The sequence below is a fragment of the Hyaena hyaena genome, unplaced genomic scaffold (assembly GCF_003009895.1).
Source record: "Hyaena hyaena isolate Hyena2069 unplaced genomic scaffold, ASM300989v1 scaffold_50, whole genome shotgun sequence".
NCBI classification, from domain to species: Eukaryota; Metazoa; Chordata; class Mammalia; order Carnivora; family Hyaenidae; genus Hyaena; species Hyaena hyaena.
The window spans coordinates 493,657-516,399 of record NW_024080682.1 but is presented as its reverse complement, the minus strand read 5'-3'; the positions used below and the strand labels follow the sequence as shown (position 1 = coordinate 516,399).

Sequence of the window (22,743 nt, the reverse complement as noted above, 5' to 3'; positions counted from 1 at the left end):
GCCTGATGACATCACGAGGGCCGGCGAGGCCCCTGCCATAGGCGGTAGTTCTCGAGGAGGGGTCTCCGCCCCGGCCGCCGCGACGGGAGAACAACACTTCCCAGGAGTCTGCGCGGCGGCGCGCCGACAGCCGCGCGATGCCGTGATTGGCTGGTGAGCCGGCCGCACGCGGAGGAGCCCAAGGAGCAGCTCTGTTGCGACAGAGGCCGAGCGGCGAGGCCCAGTGAGTTGGGGGCAGGGGCGCCGGGGGGAGGGTGCTGGCCGGTGAGGGTGGGGGGGGGGAGAGGGAAGGAGAGAAGGAGGAGGGACGGGGTCGGGATGGAGGAGGCTGCGAAGGAGAAGAAAGGGCCGAGGGAGAGGCGCTGCCGGGCGGGGGCTGGGGGAGGTTCAGGGGATGGTGAGTGAGGAGACCCCGAGGGGACTCACGAGGGGACTCACGAGGGGAAGCCGAGTGCGTCCCGGGAAGAAGCCGGGCCCGACGGCCAGGCGGTGCGGCGGGGGGAGCAGCGGAGAGGAGGACCGAGGCGGCTGGGAGGAGGAAACCCGGCAAAGCTAGGCGGCCGGCCGGAGCGCGGAGCGCCAAGTTGTGGGGAAACCGGAGACGGGGACCTCTGCCGAGGGGGGCAAAACCTGGTCCTTAACTGGAGGCCGTGAAGGGAGGAGCGTTTCCAGAGCGAGGCAGCCCGTGGGGATTGGCGGACAGAGCCCGAGGGACGAGAGATGTTGAGATTAGAAGAGCGGCCGAGGACCAGAATCGGCTTGAGACCCTGACACACTGTGGAGCGGCTAGGCAGGGGCGGAGCTGGGTGTTCGCCGCTTGCTAGGAACGTTCCCGAGCGGGATGGGGCAGGGCCCAGGCAGCCTCTCACAAGTCGAGACTTTTGGGGTGTTTGCCTTTCCTGCAGGCTCCTTAAGAACAGTGCCGTGCTCCCTGTGGTTCATCACCATGCCCTCTGACCTGGCCAAGAAGAAGGCAGCCAAAAAGAAGGAGGCTGCCAAGGCACGACAGCGGCCCAGGAAGGGACATGAAGAAAACGGAGACGCTGCCACAGAACCACAGGTGGCAGAGGAGAAGCATGAGGCCAATGGCCGGGAGGCCACAGGTGAATTGAGGGAGAGGTGGGCTCCCGGGATGGTCGCCGCAGCGGCCGGACCCCAAGCCGCAGCCAGAGGCCCCACGCCGAGGGCACTGGACAGTGTCTCCGGTGCCACAGAACTTTTCACAGGAAACGGACCCAGTAGGGCTGAAGCTGGTGCCGCCTTGACATTGATCAGGGAAATGGAAGGCGAGGTTCCCCGCACCTGGTGGCAAACAGATCTGTGGGTGCTGGGATGCCTTGCTGCTCTGTTTCCTTGCCCTTCTCAGTTTCCTACATTTCTACGCTCGGCATTCAGCGGGCCAGGTGTTTTGCCACGTTATACCTCTGTCTTTCCAGGAGTAGTGACCAAGACAGAAGCGTAGGAATTGTTTTATGGATTCCTCCTAGGGAAGAGATGCTTTTCTGTTATTTCTATTTTGGGAAGGACTTATTGAGCGCTTCTCAAGTGCTAGACCCCCTGCTCAGAACCGATGCACTATGAACGGTCTGCTCTCTAACTTACAGCCTAGCTAAGGAAACATGGCCATGTGTGATTCAGAATTTTCCAGGCCCTTGACAATCTGTTCCCAGCCCCCTTTTCTGTCCCTCTGGACATTCCCCGAACAGACCTGTTCCATCCCGGACTGTTACTGTACCTTGACTCGTTGCATTTTTGTCCCTTTACACCAAGGTTCTAATACCACGGTTTTTGTGCTAGCTACATTTGATGTTTTTCTTAGGGCCTCGCTCAGGATAGCAAAACCTTTCCGCTCTCAAACCTGACCCTTAAAGTAGTACCATCCGCTCTACCCCTGTGCTGTGTTAATAGCGTTACTTTTTATGTTGTAGCTTGTGTTTCTGTATCAAATTGTTTGACCTTTCAGTGCAGGGACCCGTGCCTCTGGTAATAGGACCAGCCTTGCAGACAGAGATACTAAGTAAACGTTTGGAGAGGAGAGCAGAGTTACTAATACAAGTTGAGACAGATAGGAATTTGGAAAAGGGGAAGTTAAAAGTGATGGAGAGAGTTGAGTGGTAGGGCTTGTCTCCAAAACAAGAATTATGGGAGAAAGCTGGTTCAGTAAGGTCAGGCCATGGGGAAATTTTATTCCTGGCTGGAATTGTGGAGAATTGCCAAATTGAGAATAATGGGAATGAGTTGTGAGAATAAGCAGGCTGAGTTGTGAACGCTAAAATAGAGAGGCGTGGTCCTGTCTAGGCCCTCGGGAGCCATGGTTAGGCAGTATGTGTCTTCAGCTCTATAGGTGTGTTAGCAGCTCTTCCTGGCTGAATGGGAAAGGTAGCAAAGTGAATCCTTCTTGAGACTACTGACCACTGTTCCCATTACAAATATCTTGATTACCTTTGCTCCTAGGAAAATAGGATTTTTTCAGGGAACCCAGCTGTGGAATCCCCATCTCAGTGATAGGAGATCTTTGGTTTTTACCTTGCTTCCTCAGGAAACTACTGCTTTGAACTGTGACCTTTGTTTTCTTTCCAATCCTCTCAAAACTTTTTTTTTCAATTTTTTATTAGCATGAACAGAGGAGAGAGTCAAAGGAAGGGAGATACAGAGAGAATCTTAAGTAGGTTCCATGTTCAGTGCAGAGCCCAGTGTAGGGCTCGATCCCACACCCTGGGATTGTGACCTGAGCCAAAATCAAGAGTAAGATGCTTAACCAACTGAGCCACCCAGGTGCCCCTCAAAACATTTCTCATTGCCAGGGACCTGTGTCATTTCTGCTTCCTCTCCCAAGACTGGGTCCTTTCTCCTGAGTTTGACATTACTTGATGCTACAGGTTACCATTCTCCAACCTTTACTGATTGTCATTGCCAGACAGTCTTCCTTAGGTAGTAAGGTATGGAAAGATCAAGATGCATATCAAAGAAAGTGACTTGTGACAGATTAACCATCTTTAGAATGTGAGACTCTTCAAGACAGGCGCTGGAGTTCAGCTGGTCCTCTTGTTTGGGGAGTGAGTGGAGGGAGACCTCTTGTGAAGTCTGCAGTGTTCTCTCTGATGAAGTTTTGTTGTTGTTTTTTTAATGTTTTATTTATTTCTGAGAGAGAGAGAGAGAGAGACAGCGTGAGCAGGAGAGGGTCAGAGAGAGAGGGAGACACAGAATCTGAAGCCGGCTCCAAGCTCTGAGCTGTCAGCCCAGAGCCCAACGCAGGGCTCAAACCCATGAACTGTGAGATCATGACCTGAGCCGAAGTGGGACGCTTAACCGACTGAGCCACCCAGGCGCCCCTCTGATGAAGTCTATTTCAAAATCCCTTTTCCGTTTATTCAGTGCTGTTCATTTGTCTTTAAGTGACAGGTGTTTTCTAGGATGCTCGAGGTCTGTTTAAGTCTTTCTTTTGAAGCTTGGGAGATGACTTAGGTCATAGATGCTGTAAACTGGAAGTGATCAAGAGAAAATGGTATATTAGCTTTCCTTTCATTTTGCTCTTCCTCTTGTTTGAGCAGATGGAGATCTAGACCAGAGAGGGCAGACTTCTTCTGTAACGATCCACATAGTAAATATTTGTAGCTTTGTGAACAGCATTTCTGTTGCAGCTGTTCGGCTCTGCTGTTGTAGCCCAAGCAGCCTTAGACACTACACACTCATACAAACTTTGTAAACACATGCACTTGGCCAAATCTGGCCAGCCTGTTTTAAGCCTTCCCCCACTCCAGCTAAGAATGGTTTTCTACATTTTTTTTTTTAGTTTTCTGATTTTGTTTTAATATAATTTATTGTCAAATTGGTTTTCTACATTTTTTAAGTGGTTACATTTCAAGTATCTTGATTTGGCCACTTGGCTCATAAACCCTGAGATATTTAGCATCTGGCCCTTCAAGAAAAAGTCGACCAACTCCTGATCTAGATCATCAACTTCCTACTCCATCTTCTCAGCATCTGGACTAGGGACTGGCAAGAAGCGGAGTTGTGGGAAGCCTGGTAACTCAACCATGGAGAACAGAGACTGATTCATTCAACTCACAACAAAAACTCTGATCTCCATTCAAAAAGTATTCACGGAGCACTTATTTATAACCTGCCGCGCCCGGAGCTGCAGGTGCCTGCCCTGAGCGTGGACTCCTTGAAGGTAGAGCAGGTTCAGCAGCAGGGCGGGGAACAGCCCCCGCTCCAATAGTGCCCTCACAGGATGGCTTATTTAGAGTGACATGTGACTGACCACCACACCCCCTCGCCCTTGGAGTTGCTCTCCCCCAGGAGAGAGCTGTCTTCACCCCTCTACCCTGTCTGTTTTTCCCGAGGACAAGCACACACTCTTCTCGTTTCAAGGATTCTGTAAAGTCACTAAGGGAACGTAGGGAAGGGTAACAAACACTAAAAGATCAGCAAATTCTCATTGTCGCAGAACCTGATGTGGAGTTTCTGACTACTTCCTTTAAAGGTGAATAAATTGCCTCACTCTCTTTTGGAAGAAGCTTACCAGGACTCCTTCCACCCCCATTTCTGTCTCACGTTCGGTAATACTTTATGGACACTTCCTTTAGGGCAGGGTAGTACAGTGACATAGTTAAGATCATTTGGTTCACATTTCTGGCCCTGTCCTAACTAGCCTTTTTGACCTTAGGTGTGTTATTTGGCTTTTTCATTTGTAAAACAGTGATTGTAAGTGTCTGTCTCCTACGTGTTGTAAAGATTCAGTTAGGTGGAGAACGATGGTGCAGCAGAGTCTCAGGCACAGAGTCAACTCAACATTTTTAGGCCGTTAATAGTGATAGGTCTTCCCAGGCTTAAGACATAGTCATGCCTGAAAAACCACAAAGGCACAACAACTCGTGGTCAGTTTGCATCCCTTAAACCCTCCAGATTTGGAAATGTCTGGTTTTCCCAGCCATGGCTCTGCCTGTGTTGATCTCTGTGCATTTTCTCAGACTGGTCCCTTCTCTGCTGCTTAGAAGTATTATCTGTGGGCACCTGGGTGGCTCGGTTGGTTAAGCATCAGACTCTTGATTTCGGCTCAGGTCATGATCTCATGGTTCATAAGTTCGAACCCTGCGTCAGGCTCTGCACGGACAGCGTGGAGCCTGCTTGGGATTCTCTCTTTCTCTCTGCCCCTCCCTGCTCGCACGTGTGTGTGCATGCACGCACGGACTCTCTCAAATAAAAAACTTGGAAGAAGTATATCTGGAATATGGAATTCCACTAGATCATGGACTAAGAGAATGGCACTTCTGTAGTATCTGCTTGCTTTTAGATTTTAGAACTAATTCTTTAACACATATTTATGGAGGAAAATTGAGAGTTCTACCCACTTCCTCCTGCATTTATGTCATTTAAGAATAAGAGAAGTGGGGGCGCCTGGGTAGCTTAGTCAGTTAAGCGTCCGACTTTCGCTTAGGTCATGATCTCGCGGTTCGTGTGTTCGAGCCCCGCGTCGGGCTCTGTGCTGACTGCCAGCTCGGAGCCTGGAGCCTTTTTCAGTTTTTGTTTCTCTCTCTCTCTGACCCTCCCCTGCTCACGCTGTCTCTCTCTCTCTCTCCTAGAAATAAATAAAACATTAAAAAAAAAAAAAAAAGAATAAGAGAAGTGGGCGCCTGAGTAGCTCAGTCGGTTGAGCAGCTGACTTCGGCTCAGGTCATGATCCCACGTTTGTGAGTTCAGGCCCCACCTCAGGCTCTCTGCCGTCAGTATGGAGCCCACTTCAGATCCTCCATCTTCCCCTCTCTGCCCTCCCCCACTCGTGCTTTTTCTCTTTCTCTTTCTCTCAAAAATAAACACTCAAAAAAGAACAAGAGAGGTTAGAATTAAAAGAATAAGTTGTGATTCTATTTAGCCTTTTGCTGATTATTGGTTATTTACCTGTGTATGTATATTTCCATTTCTTACAAGAGCTCATAATCTGTTTTGTTCTTGGCCAGGCTTGGCACGATGTTTTTGTCTTTTGTGTTGTGAGTTAATTGGTCAACGTGCTTATGGGAAGAAAATGTTGAAATGACATGATCTTGGGAAATCTGAAAAGGTGCCAGAAAATATTTTCTAACATTTTCTATTTTTTTGTATGTTCTGTTTAGACCTGGCTTAAACGCTTTGGCAATAGGTACCTACACAGAAATAGAGTCTATTTTGCCATTGGTCTTAGAAAGTTAAAAACAAACAGGTTGTGAAGTAAAAAGGCGTCCACGAGGGAAGGGTGTTAGGGCACATCTGTACACTCTTTTTTTAAAGAATTTTTTTTTTTTAAATGTTTTATTTCTAGGAGAGAGAGAGAGACAGCGTGAGCAGGGGAGGGTCAGAGAGAGAGGGAGTCACAGACTGAAACAGGCTCCAGGCTCCGAGCTGGCAGTCAGCACAGAGCCCGACGCGGGGCTCGAACCCACAAACCGCGAGATCATGACCTAAGCGAAAGTCGGACGCTTAACCGACAGCCACCCAGGCGCCCCAAGGGCACATCTGTACACTCTTTAAAGCTTGTGAAGCGTGAGTCAGCTCCACGTGGTCTTGAACCCAGGTCCCACGGGGCATGCCATTTTCAGCCTTTGGGTCTTCGTCTGACAACATTTGGTAATCTGAGTAAGGGGCAAAAGCTACAAATGCCCAAACAGGGACTTGACCCCTGGACCCTCGGTTTAAAAGTCTGATTCTCTACTGACTGAACTGTCTGAATATTCTAGCTGTGACTTAGTGCGAGAACAGGGTCTGCCTTACCCTCTTCCCCCACTTCTCTTCTGTCTCCAGAAGTAGATTTGCTGACCAAGGAGCTGGAGGACTTTGAGATGAAGAAAGCTGCTGCTCGTGCCGTCACCGGCGTCCTCGCCTCTCACCCCAACAGCACCGACGCCCACATTATCAACCTCTCCCTCACTTTTCATGGTCAAGAGCTGCTCAGTGACACCAAACTGGAATTAAACTCGGGGCGTCGTTATGGCCTCATTGGCTTAAATGGAATTGGTGAGGCCCTTGGAAGGCGAGGTGGGAGGTGTCTCTCCTTGGCCCGTCTGTCACTCAGCAAGTATTTACTTAGCAGCAGCTATATGCAGAGCAAGGAGTTTACAGTATGGGTGGGAGACCACATATGTCCAGGGAAAAGGAGCTAGCAGTACAGAGCAGTATGTGGTAAGTAACACACGAGCAGTCCCAGACAGTAGGTGCCGGAGAAGCGGGCGCGCGGGCCGGGGGCAGGAGTGGTGGTGTGTGCGGCCGCGGTAGGTGAACCGACTTCACACAGGAGGGGTGGGACAGGATTGGAGGAAAGTTGGAGAGGCAGCCCAAGAAAGCAGGCGGGTGGGGGGTGACTCCTGGTAGGATTTGAACAAATGAGAGGGAGGAAGGAAGGTGCTCCACACAACGGGGACGTGGTTTGGCCGGAGCGGAGGCGCCGGCGCGGGGGAGTGGCAGGCAGAACCGTGCTCAGTGTCGTCTTCCCACCCTTTGCTCGCCCTTCTCAGGGAAGTCCATGCTGCTCTCTGCTATCGGGAAACGGGAGGTGCCCATCCCTGAGCACATCGACATCTACCATCTGACTCGGGAAATGCCCCCCAGTGACAAGACGCCCTTGCAGTGCGTGATGGAAGTCGACACGGAGCGGGCCATGCTGGAGAGGGAGGCGGAGCGGCTGGCTCACGAGGACGGTAGGGCTCCAGACCTAGGGGGCGGCGGCGGGCAGGCCTCCTCCCGGGAAGGGCCCCGGGAGCCTCACGAGCCTTCCGCGGCCCACAGCGGAGTGCGAGAAGCTCATGGAGCTCTACGAGCGACTGGAGGAGCTGGACGCGGACAAGGCAGAGATGAGGGCTTCGCGGATCTTGCACGGACTGGGTTTCACGCCTGCCATGCAGCGCAAGAAGCTGAAGGACTTCAGTGGGGGCTGGAGAATGAGGGTTGCCCTTGCCAGGTGAGCTCCTGCCTCCTCCTCGACCCTCTGTAGTTCCCCGTTTCCCTTAGGGTTGGATGCTCACTCCAGTGGACTGTTGAGAACATGGGTCAGCAGTCAGTATGTGCCGGACGAGGCACGACGTCGGCAGTCGTAGTTGGAGTGGGGGGTGGTAGGCGTGGGCGAAGGAGCGAGCTTCCTGATGGAGGTGATCGTTGCTGGGTTTCTGGCTCGGTGCTTAGGAATCCCAGGGTCCGCCCTAGGAAAAGAGCAGAGGAGGTCCATTTCTTCTCTTTTCCTGACTCCCGTCCTATCCTTTTTTGTAGTTCAGCCCTTCTAATTGTCGCTAGGTCAAGATAAAGTACTAGACAGTAAGATGTCTGTCCTTATCCCCCCGTGAGCTGGACCCTGTGAGTTGGTGTAGACCATCATCCCCTCAGCAGTCCCCCCAGAAGGTCCCCACTGCTCTCTGCCGAGCGAATTGGTGGTGAGCAAGGCTGTGCGTGAGCCTTAGGGCCCGAGAGCAGTGGCTCCACGCGCCAGCAAGGACCAGCCGCCTCGGTTCACCGGGGGAGCTGGCGCGGCGCAGGCGTCCTCGCCTCTGCTCCGCATCTCTGGAGTTGGAATCCTGGAACGTGGTGCCGGGAAGTTTTACTTCTAAAATTTAGCCCTGCAAAGTGGTGACTGCACGCGTGGGGACCCGTGCTCTCTCCTTGCTTCTCCGGTCTTGAGATTCCATCTAAGAAAAGACCATTTTTTGGCCTCCTTGTAAAGTCTGGCAACCCCATGAGATCGGTTTAACTTGAAGACTTCTCTGCTTTAGAGGTTTTTCTTCTCTGTCCTTTTGTGTCCTGACGGTCGCCAACCTCAGCGTAAAAGACTTGCAGACCCGTAAGGACTTTTACAGCCTCATTTTCACACTGCGCCATCCCTCTGCTTCTCAGCCCTCTTTTCTGCCCTTTCACCTCAGCTCTTCAACTCTGGTTTCTCTCCTCGTTCTCCCCTTTCCTCTCATGTATAGAATCTAGAATTGATCTCAGGACCCAAGCCAGGCCTGACTGGGGTTGCAGGTAGCAAGCAGGTCCCCTCCTGTGCAGCGCGCATTAGACTGAAGGGGCTCTGTCTCCTCTCCTGTCCTTCAGAGCCCTCTTCATTCGGCCCTTCATGCTGCTCCTGGACGAGCCCACCAACCACCTGGACCTCGATGCCTGTGTGTGGCTGGAAGAAGAATTAAAGACGTAAGGGGGCAGGGCTGAGGGCTGGGAATGGGCAGGCCCTGAGGGGGGAGTTGAGCAGAGTCTAAAGGAAATGGGTGCCCGGAAACAGTAGCGATCTGACGGGAGGCCAGGTGAAGGCCAGATGTAAAGGTAGTAAGCACCTTTAGGGCGGGCCGTTTGGTTTGATTCTTTTTTTAGCCTGAAACGTGTGACGTTTTTTAGTTTTCTATTCTTCCCATTTAAAACGGTCCTTTATTAAGGGCTGTATGTTATACGCATCATGTAAAGAAGATCATGATGCAGCAGCAAAGGAGACACAGGCGATACGGCAGTGGTGTAAAGAGCTGAATGACCTGGAATATTTGTGCCAACTCTGAGGGAAGGCTTTTAGCGGTCTCTGCAGTGACTGGCTACCTTCTTTCCAAAAGAAGGAGTAGAGTGATTTTTATTACGCCTGTTCCGGTTCTTCCCGCCCACAGTATTGAATACATTTATGGATATGTTTATGCACATATGCTTACTTTTACTATCACTGTGAAACTACCATCTCCACCCCATTCTGCTGAAAATTTGAACGGAAGATGGGGGAAACTCAGACTGAAAGGGATCAAAGTGTTGTTCAGGTAGATTGTGCCCTGGCGGCCTAAGTGGTCTCTGAGAGCCGGGAATTGGCTGTTAAATCTAAAAGGTGCTCAGGATGGGAACAGATGAAGGTTTTCTGGGCCTCTCGGCTCCCCTGACTGTCACAGCTTGGAGTGCCTCCCTGACTGCTTTTCTGGCTTTGCAGTTTTAAGCGCATCCTGGTCCTCGTCTCCCATTCCCAGGACTTTCTGAACGGTGTCTGCACCAACATCATCCACATGCACAATAAGAAACTGAAGTATTACACGGTGAGTAGGCCCTGGCGTCTGCACTGCAACTCAGTGCTTAACAGTTCCGTGAAGGTCTCCTTTAAAAAAAACAAAACAGAGGTAGCAGCCCTTTTCTACCTGTTGCTATAAAAAGACGTGGACAAGGAGTCCTGCCATTTACTCTATTTTCGTCTCAAAGTAGTCGCCCTCGGGTTGTAGGCCACTGATTGGCAGCCTGTGTGCGTGATGTGTGTGCCTTATGGTAAAGAGGTCAACTTGTCATGGTGCCCAGGCAGGCCGCGCCGATCCCCGCCTTCTTGAATGACTGCTCGGTTCTGCTTCGTGACAGCACATTTCCATGAAGACTGGGAGTCTGGATCTCAACAGCCCACTTTTCTGCATTGCCTTTTCATCTTCTTCTTCTTCTTTTTTTTTTTTTTTTAATGTTTTTATTTATTTCTAGGAGAGAGAGAGAGAGAGAGACAGCGTGAGCAGGGGAGGGTCAGAGAGAGGGAGACACAGACTCTGAAACAGGCTCCAGGCTCTGAGCTGGCAGTCAGCACAGAGCCCGACGCGGGGCTCGAACCCACGAACCGCGAGATCATGACCCAAGCGAAAGTCGGACGCTCAACCGACTAAGCCACCCAGGCGCCCCTGCCTTTTCATCTTCTATATTTCAAAGAAAGAGAGAAAAAAAAACAAAAAACAGAAGTCCTTTTCATTCGTGGTTATACTCACTGTGGGAGTATTAATAATTTCTTATACAGTCTTCCAGAGATTTTATGTGTACTCGCAAGGATTTGTAGAAAGTTTTGCGTATACACATCACGGCTATAACGTTAACAATCATTCTCTTCCGTGGGTTGCTTTTACATTTTAATATAATCTTGCACTGTTTTCCATATGAATGTGTGTAGATCAACCTCCTGCTTTTCAGTAATTGGGTAATATTTCATTGTGTAGCTATCCACTAATTTATTTGTCAGGCCCTTTTTGATGTATATTTAGGTTGAGTCCAGTGTTTTGCAGATAGAAACCATGGCAGTCCAATTGTGCAGCGTTTGCTAGGTCCTAAATCTGATGGGTCTGCTGTCTTCCTTCCTGGAAGCAGTTTCTGTAGCCTGCGAGGGGCTTCGGCCTCTAAGGGTGGGGAGTAGGAAGAGGTGCTCTTGGAAGGCTCGGAGCCTCACCATGTCCGTATGACGGTTGTGATCCGAGCTGCTGCTGCTGCTGTGGGTGCCTTTACGGCTAACGTGACGACCTGGTCTGGAGCCCTGTCCCGGCTGAGCTAAGAGAGAGAGGCACACAAGTTGAAAGACTTCGGATTGTAGGTTAGGGTATACTTTGTCAACGTACTTCCTCTCTCTCTACTGCGCAGTCGTCTAGCCAGGGCCAAGTCCGAAGCCATCTGGCATCCCCCTAAACCCTGGGCAGCCGGGACCGAGGCTGAAGCCCCCTGCCTTACGTGGCCCGTTTCTCCGCAGGGTAATTACGATCAGTATGTGAAGACACGGCTGGAGCTGGAAGAGAACCAGATGAAGAGGTTTCACTGGGAGCAAGATCAGATCGCACACATGAAGGTAAGGCCGTGTGCATAAGCTCGCGCTCTCCAGGAGAGTTGGGTGAAGGGGTCTGGGGCGTTCAGGGGCACTGGGTGTCCGGAAGAAGTTGTCATCAGTGTTTACCCCACACCTAGGATGAGTGGGTTGATACCCACCTGAACTCCAAGCCCCCTTCCCGGTCTCTTTCAGAACTACATCGCTAGGTTTGGTCACGGCAGCGCCAAGCTGGCCCGGCAGGCCCAGAGCAAGGAGAAGACGCTACAGAAGATGATGGCATCAGGACTGACAGAAAGGGTCGTGAGCGACAAGGTGGGGGTCCGAGTGGGTGGGGTGAGTGGCCTAAGGTGAGGTGGACAAGACAGGACTGTACTTGAAAATGTCCTCTCTTCCTAGACGCTGTCGTTTTATTTCCCACCATGTGGCAAGATTCCTCCACCCGTCATCATGGTGCAGAACGTGAGCTTCAAGTATACAAAAGATGGGGTGAGTACTCGCGTGCGGTTGGGAGGCTGGGGTGCAGTTTACAAGATAAGCATCAACTGGTTGGGAGCGTCTCCTGTTCTTTGTGAACACGGCTGCTAACCCACGTGGGGCACGGGATTTCTCCGGCGCAGCAGCTTAGGGGCCTCGTCCAGGGACTCGGGTGGCCCCTCTTCAAGTACTTGGGAGGAAAAGCTCTCAGCTGAGGTGGCGGGTGGAGGCGGCGGGTTGGGGTCTGCTCTGAGCGTTGCCTCCCTCCACCATGCCCCCGCCTCCTCCGGTGGTGATGGGACATGGCGGGGATGGTCTACCAGCCAGATCGATCGATTGGTAACCTAGCCTCACACTCGTCTCTCTCTCTGTCTCCCACCCACCCACCTCAGCCTTGCATCTACAACAATCTAGAATTTGGTATTGATCTCGATACACGAGTGGCTCTTGTGGGGCCCAATGGAGCAGGGAAATCAACTCTTCTGAAGCTGCTGACTGGAGAGGTGCGGGGCCGGGGCGGGGGGCTTGCAGGGGTAGTGACTGGAGAGGTGCGGGGCCAGGCCGGGGTGGGGGGCTTGCAAGGGTAGTGACTGGAGAGGTGCGGGGCCGGGCCGGGCCGGGGGGGTTGCGGGGGTAGGTGCTTACTGTGTCTGAGACGGGAAGGTGTGAGGGGCCTGAGCGCCCTGACAGTGAGTGAGCCTGCTTGTGGGGAGGGCTGTTGTCATTGGCAGTGCTGAGCTTTGGAGCTGTTTCCTCAGAGAGAGGCATCTGTGTGAGAGAGAGAATACGTGCAGATGCCTCAACATTTCTTTGTTTTCAGCTAGAGCGTCTTGAGGAACATGTGTGCGTTTAGAGCTGTGTTTCTGTTTTAGAACAAAATACAGCTCTCAGTATACGTGTTGTACACACATCCCCGTCTTTTGTTTCACTGGGGGTCCTTCTGTAGGAGACCGTCAGTTACTAAGTAGCCTGTGTTGTGTGGATCTTTGTCTCTCTTGAGAACATCAGTCTCAGTACATCTTCCTAAGTATTTTTAGAGTGGCCAGAATAGCGGTCTGTGAGGTGGTGAGGTAGGTTGTTTAGGCAGTTCTGAGTCTTGGTCAGTGACCATGTTTATTTCCCTATTTTGCCTAAGTCTGCCGTTCCCATGTGCTTATCTTTCCACCTGGTACTCTCTTCTTTCTAGCTGCTACCCACAGACGGGATGATCCGAAAACACTCTCATGTCAAGATAGGGCGTTACCATCAGGTACAGGCTTTGGGAGACGGGGAGGTGGGCCAGGGTGTGGAAAGGGGGCTGCATGTGACCAAGTCAGCCTTGGCCTGCTTCTCCTGGAATCCTGAACAGGTGTCTGGGTAGAGGAGGAGAGTTACTCAGCCCTCAGCCCAGCAAGGTTCCTTTTGAAGTGGGCCACCAGTCACATCTGAGTGGGTTCCTTTTTTTCTGGTAGCATTTACAAGAGCAGCTGGACTTAGACCTCTCACCTTTGGAGTACATGATGAAGTGCTACCCAGAGATCAAGGAGAAGGAAGAAATGAGGAAGATCATTGGACGATACGGTCTCACTGGAAAGCAGCAGGTCAGCAGAGGGGGTGTGGGCATCGGCGCCAGATGACTGAGAGATTGTGGTCACGTGGCAGGGAGGAACGCTGGCCTGGCCACCCGGCTTGGGAGCTGTCCCCAAACCTGCTTCCTTTTTTTTTTTTTTTCCCCAATTTTTTTTAATGTTTATTTATTTTTGAGAGAGAGAGAGACAGCGTGAGCAGGGGAGGGTCAGAGAGAGAGGGAGACACAGAATCCGAAGACAGGCTCCAGGCTCTGAGCTGTCAGCACAGAGCCCGACACGGGGTTCGAACCCATGAACTGTGAAATCATGACCTGAGCTGAAGTCGGACATTAAACCGACTGAGCCACCCAGGTGCCCCCACTTTTTTTTTTAAAGTTGGTCCCATGCCCAATGTGTGGCTTGAACTCACAACCCTGAGATTGAGAGTCAAGTGTTCTACTGAGAAGCCTCTTCCTTTGATTCTAGCAGCTAAGAACCCACGAGCTCTCCTTTGGCTTAGGTTGTGTGTGTGTAGTGGCGTGTATATAAGGAAGGGGCGGGGATGGCACCCCCACCTCTGACGTGCCTGTGCCCCAGACTAGCAAGACTAGCAAGATAAACCCAAATGCAGGAGGGCAAGGGAAATCGAAACCGAGGAAACAGGTTTCTGGACTCAGGTCTCAATTGAGAATCTACCACATTGTTCCAGTCAGTGGTGACATCAGTGCTGAGGGAGAGCAAGAGGTGTGGCCTTAGCGGTGGCAGCGCGTTCGGCTTCCCCGTGTGTCCCTTCCGGGCCGTGAGAGATGGGGAGCCGTGCCGCCGCCTCACTGATCTCGGATCTTACGTTTGTAGAACGGTGGCAGCACTGACGGAGAAGCTGTGGGGGGCGGGGAGTCAGGCTGTGCGGCGGGAGTAACCCCAGTTCTGTGCTTGTCGCGTCGCCCTCAGGTGAGCCCCATTCGGAACCTGTCTGACGGGCAGAAGTGCCGAGTGTGTCTGGCCTGGCTGGCCTGGCAGAACCCCCACATGCTCTTCCTGGACGAGCCCACGAATCACCTGGACATTGAGACCATCGACGCCCTGGCCGATGCCATCAACGAGTTTGAGGGTGGGATGATGCTGGTCAGCCACGATTTCCGACTCATTCAGCAGGTGAGGCCCCTGGCCGGAGGGGAAGTGAGAGGGGAGGGCATCCAGGGAAGGTGGGTAGAACAGTCATGGCACGGCGGCGGGCACTTGAGAGGTGTGTGTTGCATTTGGGAAGAGGGCTCAGGGTGTAGACAGGCTGATGAGGACCAGCTTCTATGGCTCTTTGAGAAACTTAGAAAGCCTCAATGGAAAAACGTCGTTTTTTCAGTAGCTATTTGGAGACGTTTGCCTACTTGGCATCGGGCAGCGTTAGCCAGGAGTGGGGAGGGAGTCAGGTGGAGGGCAGGGTGCTTTTACTCCTGTCTCACGGGTCCGCCGCATACAAGCAGCAGGATCGCGCTGAGGGACATTGGGACTGGGGGCCGGCGCCAGTCATGGGTGGAAGAGCTGCCGGCCATCTGCTGAGGCTTTGGGAAAGACGGGAGAGGGCAGGAAGCTGCAGGTGAGGCCTCTAAACGGGCGTGGGCCAGGGAGCTGGAGACCGGGAGACACAACAGGCTCTGGCTCGGAAGGCTCCGGACCTGCTGGGTGCGGTGCCCTTGGGTTAGGCGGCCCAGGGCACAGAGAACGGTACTGCGAGCCGGATATGGGACTGGGCAGCTGAGGTCTCCTCCTGGAACCCCTCCGACAGGGGTCTCCTGGGCAGGGATGGGGAGGGTGCCGGCCAGGAGTGTTGAGCCCGAGCTTTGCTTTCTAGGTTGCACAGGAAATCTGGGTCTGTGAGAAGCAGACAATCACCAAGTGGCCCGGAGACATCCTGGCCTACAAGGAGCACCTCAAGTCCAAGCTGGTGGGCGCGGAGCCCCAGCTCACCAGGAGGACCCACAACGTGTGAGCCCCTGCCCGGGCCAGGCCCCTGGGGCCACACTCCTGCAGTGCTGCAATACCGCTCCCCTGCCCCGCCCCTGTCTCCACCTGCCTTAGCTGCACTCTGTGACCTTCTCTACAGCTGGACAGTACCTGTCCGTCTCCTGTCCTTCCGGTTACTTTTGTCCACGTCTGGACTCGCTGGCTGTTTGCCGGCTCCTTGCTGGTTACTGACCTGATGGTGATGCAGCCAGAGGCACCCGAGGGTTAGCCCAAGGGCCCGCATCCTGGGTTGGCCTGTGAAAGAGCTTAGGGTCCTCGTTCTCTGGGTTTTGGTGATGTTGGAGGAATACCTCCCAGCCCACCGCCCCCATTCCTTTCTGCTTCCGGTTTGGAGCTGTGGACCAGGGCTTTCGTCCTGGTCGGTTTTTAAATAATTATTTAACAGTGTAACTTTTAGACCTGCGTGACATCCACCAAGTGTCCAATAAAGAAAGAAGAAGCCATGCTCCCTACCGTCCTTTTCTGGCCTCTGGGCCCTTCGCTCCCCTGCTCCCTGCAGCGCCGACGCTCACTTCCCCTCAGCGGGAGCTTGGGTGCAAATTGGCGGAATGGAGGCAGCCTGAAGACCAGTCGTTAGGAGCTGGAATAACTCTCTCCTCCTTCCTTCGATTTGAAACTATGCCTTTTCTTAGGCCGTTGCCTCAACACATCAGAACCACCGGGAAGACTCATTCGATCCCAGATCGCTGGGTCTTGCTCAGGGTGTCTGACTCAGTGGGTCAGGGGTGAGACCAGGAATTAAAACGTTTCTAACACATTTCCAGGTGCTGCTGATGCTGCTTGTCGAGGGGCCGAACTCAGACCCGCTCTCCTGGGACACGTGTCTCAGCGAGGTCTAAGGCTCCGCTGCTGCAGCCTCTACCACAACACTCGGGGGGGGGGGGGGTGCTCGTCAAGATGCAGATTCCCAGGCCCCAACCTGTTGATGCCGTTTGGTGGGGTGAGAGAGCTGCAGAAATGGTCAGGAATCTGCATTTCACACCGAAGTTTGTGAAGCACCATTCCTGGGTGGGATGCGGGAAATTCTGTGACTTTACCCATCCACGGCCTGGTTTACTTCCTAATTTACTTCCAACCCAGAGCTCTGGGTAGTTTATCTGAACTTGACAAGCACTTGCAGCCTCTTCCCCAGGCACGCCAGGGCCCGTCCTTCCCGATGTGGATTCGTCACTCCACCTCGGAAGCTTCAGCAGCCGCCCCTGTGAGGAAACCTACACAGCCGTGATTTTTCAGTGCTCATTACAGTACATCTCAGACTAAAACAACAACAAAAGTCCCAGCTGGTGTGTAAACCCCCAAGGAGCTCACGATCTAATGGGAAGCCAGCAACGACTAGGGAACGAGACAAGGCATAAATCAGGTGCTCAACTGTGACCGGTTGGGAAGCACAGGATTCCAAAGGGAGGGAAGTTTCCTGTGTGTCCAGAAAGGCGGGATTGGTACTCGAACTTGAAAGGCGAATAGGACCTCAGGTGGCCTTGAAGTCCAAGAACTTCCCTGGGCAGAGGAACAGTAAGAGCGAACGTGACGTGAGAAGCCGCAGCTGAGCCCTGGATGGCCGCCACCGGGCTGAGGCTACGACTCCTACTCTGCCCTCCAACCCTCATGGCTCTGTGGCTTCGTGCCTCGCAGGGGACCCAGAGCGAAATAGCCTGAGTCCGTCTGCGCTGAGTATCCAGAGACTTGGGTGGGGGGAGAGTGGCCTCAAGAATGAGCTGCTGGGGTGATGGGAACAGAGATGGGAGCTTGTGCTACGTCAGCCAAGGCAGGTCCTGGCTATGTTGGCAGGAGCTCCCTTTGAAATCCCCGAGTCTCCGGCGTAGTCGAGGTGCTAAGGCGCCAGAAGTGAAGGAATCGAAGTAGGCTACAGCTTGTCTGCCCGCCCCCCAAAAAGCCAAAGTTTCAAAAACTTTAAGAATGCTTAAAAAGCCCACTATATATAGTATTTCTAGAAAGGCCTAAAAGTAGTGCTTTCTTTTGGATTATGAGTTGCCCGCTGGTCCCCTTAACCCTTCACGCGCGAGATGTGGCCGGATGTTGGGAAGCAGGTGAAGAGGGGAGATTGGCGAGGTGGGGGCTCCTCAGGCTGCTTTCACCCGCTGACAGGTGATGCTTGTCTTGGCTCATCCGCCCCACCTCATCCTGATTGGGAAAACCCTCTTCCCTCCGGGCTATACTTATGCTGCTCCAGGTTTCTTTAATCACGGGGCATTTAAGAACCTGAAATACTGTTCACGCATAGGGGCAAGGTGAGAACTGCTCCATTCATCACTGCTCCATTCAACAGCCACCTTCTTCCCTTTGCAGCCAACTTGCACAGGGAGCCTCGTCACCTGCTGTTAGGGAAGCATCCAATGTGTCTCTGCTCTGGTTCCTCCAGGCCGCCCCAAACCTCCCGCCACCCCCCCCCACCCCATTCCCGCCTCCGGACCCTCCCAGCCTGTGGTTTCCTGCTGCCCACATCTGGTCTGGGCTCGGGTTCTGCTCCATTTCTGCCTTCAGTCCAAGCCTCACTGTACGCGGCATGCATCTATTCGACTCTGCTTTGTCTGTCACTCTCCCCCATTAACCTGTACGCATCCAGCTCCAAATCCCCACTCCTTCCGTGAAGCCATCTCTGGCTCCTGTAGCCCCCAGTAGTTTTTCTTTTCTGAACTCTCTGTCCCTACACACACACACACACACACACACACACCCCTTTAATCCTTCTCTTCTGTTTTATGCGAGTCACGAGTGCCTCTTCCGGCTGTACTGCAGGGCTCTGTGGATGGGGGTGTGTGGGGTGCCCTGTGTTCCTCCTGACACTCCCCTGCATTTCGAGTCAGCTGAGCACAGTGGTTGCAGAGCAATGTCATGGTGTGGTTCGGTGGTGTGTGGACTCTACCCAGTGTAACACACTGGGAGCCAATCCGGTGGGGGAGGAGGCTGGGGGAGGGCTCCTTATTCAGAGACAGGAAATCACTTGGGGGAGAGGTGGGAGCTAGTCCTTCAAGATTAACCCAGAGCATGGTTTGGATAGGGATGGGCCAAGCTCCTCCCCGCCCACCCCCTCCATCCCAGGTGCTGGCTCCCAGCCCCACCTGGTGGGCAGCTGACCCCATAAAAGTACCCCAAGGAGCAGGAGGCGGCTGTTACAAAGGGCTGAAGGATGAGCGCGGAGCATGGACAGCAGCAGCAGCAGTCCGGGGGCCGCAGGGGCCGTAGTTCCGGCGACAAGAAGTCCAGAAAGCGTAGCCGGCGCAAGGAAACCTACTCGATGTACATCTACAAGGTGCTAAAGCAGGTGAGCGTGGGAAGCTAGTGTGTGTGTGTGTGTGTGTGTGTGTGTGTGTGTAGTAACGACTGGACAGAGAGCCGGACTCCGTTTACAGGGCTTCGGAGAGACCAGACGATTAGGTGGAACGTTACGGGGGACCTAAACAAAAGACAGGGAAGACTGTGACGGGTGATCGCGTGCCTGCCACGTCGTGGTACAAACAAGAGGTGCTGGTCGGTGGTGGCCACAGCAGGGAGCGATTCACGTGAGCTGAGGTCTCGGGGAAAGCCTTCCAGCCACACAGCCCGCAGTTATCGAGGGGCTAGTGATTGGTCTGCTGTACAGAGGAACTATGGTCCATAAAGGCTCAAAGCATTGACTGAGCCTCAGGACCTGACTGCAGCGGAAGTCAGGTCCCCTGGCTCTGAGCGGGGCCCCCACATACTTCCTGCTGGTCTCACCTCCTAACCCACAGGTGCTCTGAATGCTCTGCTCGTGCAGTCGACCAAAGCACCTAGGAGAAGCGCCCACCCCTGGCACCTGCACGCTGACAAACATTTGGGGGCATCACTGGGGACCCAACAGTTTTGCCTAGGACGCGAGGCACCCTGCTCTCAAAGCCCCTGGCCCACTCGGCAGAGCGAGGGCCAGGAGCGGGCAGTACAGCTGTCTTCTCTGCCCCGAGCCTCCCCAGCCTGCCTGAGTCTTACTCCTTTGTTCAAGAAGATCCTAGAATCTCTAGCCTATTAGCAGTTTCAGTGACCTGATGACCTGGGTTTCTGGGAATGCTTTTGTGGGGCCGGGCGGTGGGGTGTGGACTGGCCAAAGGGGCAGCAGCAGACAACAGACTCCAGTGTCCTGAAGGAAGTGGGGGTGGGAGCGAGCACCTGTGAGCCCTGCAGCTTAGCTAACCTTGGGGCTCAAAAACCCTAAGGGAAGCGTTGGCCCTGGATTGGACTCGCAGAGGAGAGCTGCTGAGTGAGTTACCCACATACGGGGACACTGTTACACCCCTCAGCCCCAAGGGGGAAAAGATGAGATGACAACCCAAGGGGTGTAGGCTCTGATCCCGTGCTGTCGGTGACAGCCAGTGGCGGCGGGGAGCACCCGAGTTCACGGTCTCCTCTATTGGCTTGTTGAATGTCATTCGTAGTCCCTTCTCTCCCACTTCACAGGGAAACGCTTAATGTCTGCCTGGTCACACGTTAGGATTGTTACTGGGCCCCTCCTGCTGGCTCCGCTGGAGCTCGAAAGCTTGCGTGAACGAGGAGGAAACTGAGGCCCAGAGGAAAGTGCCTCTTTGAAGCCCTACAGTGATTCCACAGTCCGGCCACAGAACCCTGGTGTCCTGACTCCCGGTCTGGTGCCGAGGCTGTGGCACACGAGTGTGCTCTCTGGGAAGTAATCTGTAACAGTCTGCCAAGTGAAGTGCGTAAACCCTCGGACCCAGCGGGGGTCTCGCCCCTGGGAACCTCACCCCTAGGAGTAACACCATGCAAACACATCAAGTGAGAAAAGCAAAATGCTGTGTAACTGATTGCATTTGCCAAAGATTGATGCTTACATGTGCTCATAGGAGGAACTTCACAGCATTACTTCCAACAGTTGAGGAAAAGTTTTAACTTGGATATAGGAGGAAAAACCCAAATCCCTATCTCCCCGGTCTTGGCCTCCGGTGAGAGGCTGGGGAGGCAGCCTTGACCTTCCCCACAGCTTCCTGCAGTCCTGGCCTTGGGGCGGGGCCTGCGGTGTCAGGCGGAGCCTCCTCCATAACAGAATGGTTTCGTCTCGCTGCTTCTCCAGGTGCACCCTGACATTGGCATCTCTTCCAAGGCCATGAGCATCATGAATTCGTTTGTGAACGATGTGTTTGAACGGCTGGCCGGTGAGGCTGCCAGGCTGGCCCAGTACTCGGGCCGAACCACGCTCACGTCCCGGGAAGTCCAGACGGCCGTGCGTCTGCTGCTGCCCGGGGAGCTGGCCAAGCACGCTGTGTCCGAGGGCACCAAGGCTGTCACCAAGTACACCAGCTCCAAGTGACCCAGGGCCTAATGTTAATAAAGGGTGAACTGCTCCCCGCACACTGTGGTGATTTGAAAAGGGGAGGTGGGATGTAGGGCAAGGGTATATTGTCACTTTTCACAGCTACGAAGTGGAATAATCCTATTTTTTTTAATGTTTTTTATTTCTGAGAGAGAGAGAGAGAGAGACAGTGTGAGCAGGGGAGGGTCAGAGAGAGAGGGAGATACAGAATCTGAAACAGGCTCCAGGCTCTGAGCTGGCTGTCAGCACAGTGCCCGACGCAGGGCTCGAACCCATGAACTGCAAGATCATGACCAGACCCGAAGTCAGATGCTTAACCGACTGAGCCACCCACGTGCCCCATAATCCTTCTATTTTTTAAAACCCTGCTTTCTGAGTGTACCCCAAGAGCATCCAGTGATAGTGCTTTGTAAGTGTGCAAAGTTCCAACTGGTGGTGAGCTCTGTAGGATCTAGATTAGAATCCCTGATCAACTGTGTCAATTTTTTTTTAAAACTAATCTTTAAAAAAAATTTTTTTTTAACGTTTATTTAATTTTGAGACAGAGCGTGAGTGAGGGCAGGACAGAGAGACACAGGCTCCGAAGCAGGCTCCAGGCTCCGAGCTGTCAGCACAGAGCCCGACCCGGGGCTGGAACTCCTAAACCGTGAGATCGTGACCTGAGCCAAGTCGGAAGCTTAACCGACTGAGCCACCCAGGCGCCCCAGCTGTGTGTTAACTCTTTCAGGTCATGGCTTTGTGAAAGCAATTCTGGCAAACTCATTTTTGTCCTGTTTCGTGCGGGGGGCTACATAGATCTTCTCCGAGGTACAGAACGGAAGGCATCTCTATAACCTACTGGGCTCTAGGGAGGCTTTCATTTTCCCCTAATGTTCTCTTCCCCCTAACTGCAGAACAAATTGGTAGGAATATTTGAGACTCCTCTTTTCTTCCCAAATTTTATGTTGAAAAATCTCAAACCCACAGAAAAAGTGCAAGAAAGTACAATGTCCGTCACTGACCACTGAACGTTTTTGAAAAATAATTTAAAAAAATTTTTTTTTAATGTTTTATTTACTTCTGAGAGAGAGACAGTGTGAGCAAGGGGGGGGGTCAGAGAGAGAGGGAGATACAGAATCCGAAACAGGCTCCATGCTGTTTGTTCTCTCTGTCAGCACAGAGCCCGACGCAGGGCTCGAACCCACGAACTGTGAGATCATGACCTGAGCCGAAGTCAGATGTTCAACCACCTGAGCCACCCAGGCGCCCCAAAAAATAATTTATTTTTTTATTTACATCCAAGTTAGTTAGCATATAGTGCAACAATGATTTCCAGTGTAGATTCCTTAATGCCCCTGACCCATTTGTCCCACACCCCCCCACAACCCCTCCAGCAACCCTCAGTTTGTTCTATTTAGGAGTCTCTTATGTTTTGTCCCCCTCCCTCTTTTTATATTATTTTTGCTTACCTTCCTTTGTGTTTGTCTGTTTTGTATCTTAAAGTCCTCATGTGAGTGAAGTCATATGATATTTGTCTTAGCATAATACCCTCTACTTCCATCCATGTAGTTGCAAAAGGCAAGATTTCATTCTTTTTGATCGCCGAGTAATACTCCATTGTATATACCAGATCTTCTTTATCCATTCATCCATCGATGGACATTTGGGCTCTTTCCATACTTTGGCTATTGTCAATAGTGCAGCTATAAACATTGGGGTGCATGTGGCCCTTCAAAACAGCACACCGGTATCCTTTGGATAAATACCTAGTAGTGCAATTGCTGGGTTGTAGGGTCATTCTTTTTTTTTAATTTTTTAAATGTTTTATTTATTTTTGAGAGAGAAATAGAAACAGCATGAGCAGGGGAGGGTCAGAGAGAGAAGGA

The 22,743-nt window shown here is 52.6% G+C and overlaps 2 protein-coding genes across 2 annotated transcripts; both read left to right on the top strand.

The window, feature by feature from the left end:
• The first annotated feature begins 139 nt into the window (after nucleotides 1-139).
• LOC120230934 (ATP-binding cassette sub-family F member 2) lies at nucleotides 140-16,027 on the top strand. Its single transcript, XM_039230757.1, has 15 exons — nucleotides 140-223; nucleotides 906-1,103; nucleotides 6,778-6,990; nucleotides 7,488-7,670; nucleotides 7,759-7,930; nucleotides 9,052-9,147; nucleotides 9,914-10,016; nucleotides 11,462-11,557; nucleotides 11,729-11,848; nucleotides 11,933-12,022; nucleotides 12,403-12,513; nucleotides 13,197-13,259; nucleotides 13,462-13,590; nucleotides 14,509-14,712; nucleotides 15,407-16,027. The coding sequence occupies exons 2-15, from the start codon at nucleotides 947-949 to the stop codon at nucleotides 15,542-15,544; spliced, it is 1,875 nt and encodes a 624-aa protein (XP_039086688.1). The 5' UTR covers nucleotides 140-223; nucleotides 906-946; the 3' UTR covers nucleotides 15,545-16,027.
• Nucleotides 16,028-18,560: 2,533 nt separating this feature from the next.
• Nucleotides 18,561-20,888, top strand: LOC120230935 (histone H2B type 2-E1). The gene is made up of 2 exons (XM_039230758.1): nucleotides 18,561-18,862; nucleotides 20,639-20,888. Exons 1-2 carry the CDS (start codon nucleotides 18,728-18,730, stop codon nucleotides 20,873-20,875), a joined length of 372 nt encoding a protein of 123 aa, XP_039086689.1. The 5' UTR covers nucleotides 18,561-18,727; the 3' UTR covers nucleotides 20,876-20,888.
• The last annotated feature ends 1,855 nt before the right edge of the window (nucleotides 20,889-22,743 follow it).